Source organism: Coffea arabica, chromosome 2c (assembly GCF_036785885.1).
Source record: "Coffea arabica cultivar ET-39 chromosome 2c, Coffea Arabica ET-39 HiFi, whole genome shotgun sequence".
NCBI classification, from domain to species: Eukaryota; Viridiplantae; Streptophyta; class Magnoliopsida; order Gentianales; family Rubiaceae; genus Coffea; species Coffea arabica.
In genome coordinates this window covers 37,397,897-37,402,447 of record NC_092312.1, presented here as the reverse complement: position 1 = coordinate 37,402,447, position 4,551 = coordinate 37,397,897, and the positions used below count along the sequence as shown (strand labels likewise).

Here is a 4,551-nt window from a genome sequence, read left to right as displayed (position 1 = left end):
AAATTCTGGAGTTTCAATCTTGAACACTAAGTCAAGAGCTCCTCTCCCAAACAAATTTCATGATGCACAAGGGACCAAATTAACAAAAATTCGAACGAAAATGGACCCTTTTGTATACGTGACAAGAGGGTCAAATTCAATTTTCATGTTAGTAATATTGAGATAGTGGTAAAAGTATCCTTGAAACCAAATAACTCTTTCGTAGAAGCGATTGAGGCCTTTGCACAAATTTCCTCTCTCTTTCCACCCCAAATTTTGTGATGCTGAATTAAAATTTTCTTCTCCAGTATCTAAGGAAAAGACAACCAAAACAATACAAAAAACAGAGCCAAGTCAAGGTCCACTCACATAGGAAATTCCTCTCTACTCCTCCTTAGCAGCCCACCGGCAATACCAAAGTACCAAAATAACCAGTTTTAGGAGGATGTAGCTTTTTCTTGTTGATCATCCTATCAGGACTGATTCTTCAAAGTCATCCTGAGAAATATTGATGTAGAATTTAAATGTTTTAGACAAAAAATTGCTTCACTAGCTAAGCCTATATTGTTGAGATGCGAGTTGTATACAAGAATCAGTAGATTCTTGCTAAAAAAATCTTCCATATTTTCTTCCTCTGTTTTCTCTGTTTTAGCCTCTGCAAGTACGAATTTTTGCTTTCAATGTTTTTTGTGATTGCTGAAGTTTAGGAAGGTTTTTGATGATGGGTACAGAAATTGAAACTTCTTCCGAGATTGTATTAGAAGAAAGGACTTCAGTCGATGAAGTTGCATCAGTGACAAAAGATTCAGAATCATCTCTTGGAGAGGCCTTTACAGAGTTCTCTCTGCTCGTAAAAAAACTGAGTCCACTTCTTGATGAATTGAGGAAAAACAAGCTTGTCGACCGGGATGCAATTTACCAAGCCATTGAATCACTTGAGGTGGAATTTTATCGTGCAAAAAATTTGCTAAGTAGCACGAATATTCATTCATCTCCATCAAAGCACATAGAAGATGTTACACAGAATCTTGGGAGGTCATTAGGCCTTGTTCTCTTTGCTGGTCATGAAGTATCAATGGCCAACAAAGAAAAGATTGAAGCACTGCGTAAAGAAATTATGAGTACCAAGTTTGACTGGTGTTCTCAACGAGAATCAGTGTCTATTAATGATGTCTTCACGGAGGAAGATTCAGAGGAAGAAATAGTTGAGGAAGATAGAATTATTTTAGATATTAAAGATGTCGTTTTTCAGCTCAGTTCTGGGAATGATGAAGAATCTAAACGTGCAATTCTCCAGTTGGACGCTTTGGTTAGGGAAAATACGATTACTGATCAAACAATTGACGATGAGAGTATTATATCAGTTTTGTGTAACCGGTTGAGTTCAAGTAAATCAAACAACAGACTTGCCATAATCAGACTGCTAAGAAGCATGATTCGAAAGAATGATAAAAACAAGGTACAGTGACTAACATTCAGTAATTTCATTATATTTTACCATAAGTTGTTTTATGTTTACATCGATTCATAGCTTGCAGGAAAAGATGGAAGAAGTGGGACGTTTATCGGTGTTGGTCAAGTCATTGACGAGGGATGTGGAAGAGAGGAAGGAAGCTGTGGCACTTTTAACTAGCCTTTCAGATATTCCTGCAGTTAGGAGAAGAATTGGGAGAATTCAAGGGTGTATTTTAATGCTGGTTTCCATCTACAATGACGAGGATCAAGAGGCATCTAATGATGCAGGAAGACTATTAAATGCTTTGTCAAACAATATTCAAAATGTTCTAAATATGGCTGAGGCTGGCTACTTCAAACCTCTAATACAGTACCTGAAGGAAGGTAATTTTGAAATGGATTGGCCTTGCGACTTGTTATCTGGCATTCTGTTACATCCCACTGCAAGATGAACATTGCTTATATTTTTCAACAAATTAATTTCATAAGAAAAGAGGCACTGTAAAGCTTTGGTGTTTTAGTCATTTAGGACCTTGTTTCAGCATACAAATGCAACAATTTTTTGTCTTTGTGAAGTGTTAATACAAGTTGAAGCCCCATGGTAGTCCATTTTGTTGACAGTTTATTATCATTAACTGGAGAATATGATTGACCCCAGTGATTTCTGTGAATTGAGATGGAGAATCCCTTAGCAATAACATTACTAAAGCTATACAACTGATGGTTTCCAAGATTGAAAAATCAGGTTGCGTTGAGGATAGAGGACAATGTGTCGTCGTGACTTTCAGAAGATGCATATTCCTCATATTCGCATACCATTTGTAACTGTCTGATAATGATACATTTTGCTTTTACAGGTTCTGATATGAGTAAGGTTCTAATGGCAACAGCCCTTTCAAGGATGCAGTTGACTGATCAACGTAAAGCTTCCCTTGGAGAATATGGGGCAATTGAACCTTTGGTTAACATGTTCAGTAGAGGAAAGTTTGAGGCCAAGCTATCAGCCTTGAGTGCATTGCAAAACTTATCTAGCTTGAAAGATAATATCCAACGATTGATTAGTTCTGGTGTGGTGGTGCACCTGCTTCAGCTTCTTTTTTCCGTGACATCAGTACTAATGACTCTTCGAGAACCTGCATCTGCGATTCTAGCAATGATAGCTCAGTCTGAAAGAATACTTGACAAACCAGATGTTGCTCAACAAATGCTCTCACTTTTGAACCTGTCTAGTCCAGTAATCCAGTGTCATCTCTTAAATGCATTGAATAGCATTGCTGGTCATACTAGTGCAGTTAAAGTTAGAAAGAAGATGAAAGAGAATGGTGGAATTCAGCTTCTCATACCATTCCTTGTTTATGGTAATTCCAAAACCAGGAGTTCTGTCCTACAGTTGATATATACATTGTCTAAGGGTGATCAACAGGATCTGGCACAACAGCTCGGGGAAATGAATATTAATATAATTGCTGGTATCATCTCACAATCAACTCCTGAGAGTGAGAAGGCTGCAGCTGTTGGCATACTCAGCAATTTGCCATCAAGTGACAGAAAAGTCACAGATATGCTAAAACATGCTAATATGTTGCCTACTTTGGTTTCTATGTTGAGTTCCTTAAGTGCAGCTTCAACACCTACTGCAATGAGGACAGCAGAGAGCATTGCAGGTGTTCTAATTCGCTTCACAGCTCCTTCTGATAAGAAGTTGCAACATTTTTCAGCTAATCAAGGGGTGATTGCTGCTCTTGTAAAGTTACTTGTACACGGTTCAGTGGTGGCTAAAAGTAGAGCTGCAACATGTCTGGCTCAGTTATCACAGAACTCACTTTCTCTGAAGAAATCCAGAAAATCAAACTGGTTATGTGCGCCTCCTTCAATGGATGGCTATTGTGAAGTTCACGATGGATATTGCTCACCCAAAAGCACATTTTGTTTGATTAAGGCAGATGCCGTTCCTCATTTGATCCGAGTTCTCGAAGGTACAGAGAGGGAAGCAGATGAAGCTGTTCTTAGTTCACTTGCAACTCTCCTGCAAGAGGAAATATGGGAGAACGGGAGCTATCTCATAGCCAAATATTCAGGCATTCAAGCCATCATTAAAGTTATTGAATTTGGAAGTGTAAAGGCACAAGAAAAAGCCCTTTGGAATTTGGAAAGGATTTTTAGAGTTGAGTCGCACAGAGTACAGCACTGTGAATCTGCACAAGTGGTTCTCATTGATCTAGCACAAAATGGTGATCCTAAGTTGAAGCCAGCAAGTGCCAAGTTACTGGCACAACTTGAGCTCTTGCAAGTTCAATCCAGTTACTTCTGAAAGCTTCCTTTTTTTGCTTTTGATTGAATACCATATTTTATGTCAGATTATTTGTCGATTCACATCATAACAAGATTCAAGCCTCTCATTCCTCGGAGAGGTGCCAGCGTGGTTGTGATTCCATGCGTTTCAATTCGGTTGTTGTATTTGTTAAATTATTTGATGAACAATCACATTATATTGTTGTATTTGTGAAAAAAGTGGTGTATATGAATAAAATACTCCACATATTTTTAGCACAAGATTATACTTCCTCTGTCTCATTAAAAGTGTCATACTTTCTATTTTGGAATGTCACAAAACATTTGTCATATTGGAAAAGTCAAAGCACATTTTAGTCTGTCTTTCCAATATAATCCTTCTTTCTAATCATTTAAATTTTGAATTTGTGGAGGTAAAATAAAAAGAAAAGTACAAACATCACGATCAAATCACTATTTTTAAAATTTTGGATTTCCGAAACATGACTAAATAATTGGAATGGAGGGAGTAGTATTGGTTATAACCAAAAATTTATACATGTAAAATAACCAGACGGATCTGCAGTGCCCCTATCCTTCATTTCCCCTCTTTGTCTTATTTTTTCTTGATAACAAACGCAACATTTTAAGTGCTGAATTGGTCAAATTCTACATTTTCCAAAAGTCAACGGTAGCTCAGGACGAATTTTTCGTAATTTCCTAATTAGAAAAATTCTTTGTTTTGCTAAGGTACACTTCTTGTATAAAACGTAAGATTTCCTAATTAGGAATGGACAAAACGGTGGCATTTATTACACCATGTATAAAAAAATCTTCATTATTAGG

The 4,551-nt window shown here is 37.2% G+C and overlaps 1 protein-coding gene across 1 annotated transcript; it reads left to right on the top strand.

The window, feature by feature from the left end:
- Positions 1 to 307: 307 nt before the first annotated feature.
- Positions 308 to 3,987, top strand: LOC113727286 (U-box domain-containing protein 24-like). The gene is made up of 3 exons (XM_027251355.2): positions 308 to 1,438; positions 1,518 to 1,818; positions 2,292 to 3,987. The coding sequence occupies exons 1-3, from the start codon at positions 698 to 700 to the stop codon at positions 3,743 to 3,745; spliced, it is 2,496 nt and encodes an 831-aa protein (XP_027107156.1). The 5' UTR covers positions 308 to 697; the 3' UTR covers positions 3,746 to 3,987.
- The last annotated feature ends 564 nt before the right edge of the window (positions 3,988 to 4,551 follow it).

Bases quoted from the DNA above. Each gene is read 5' to 3' on its own strand.
- LOC113727286 (XM_027251355.2), top strand. From the start codon at position 698: ATGATGGGTACAGAAATTGAAACTTCTTCCGAGATTGTATTAGAAGAA. The intron at 1,439-1,517 runs GTACAGTGACTA...CATAGCTTGCAG, and splicing joins GAAAGAATGATAAAAACAAG to GAAAAGATGGAAGAAGTGGG. The intron at 1,819-2,291 runs GTAATTTTGAAA...TTGCTTTTACAG, and splicing joins AATACAGTACCTGAAGGAAG to GTTCTGATATGAGTAAGGTT.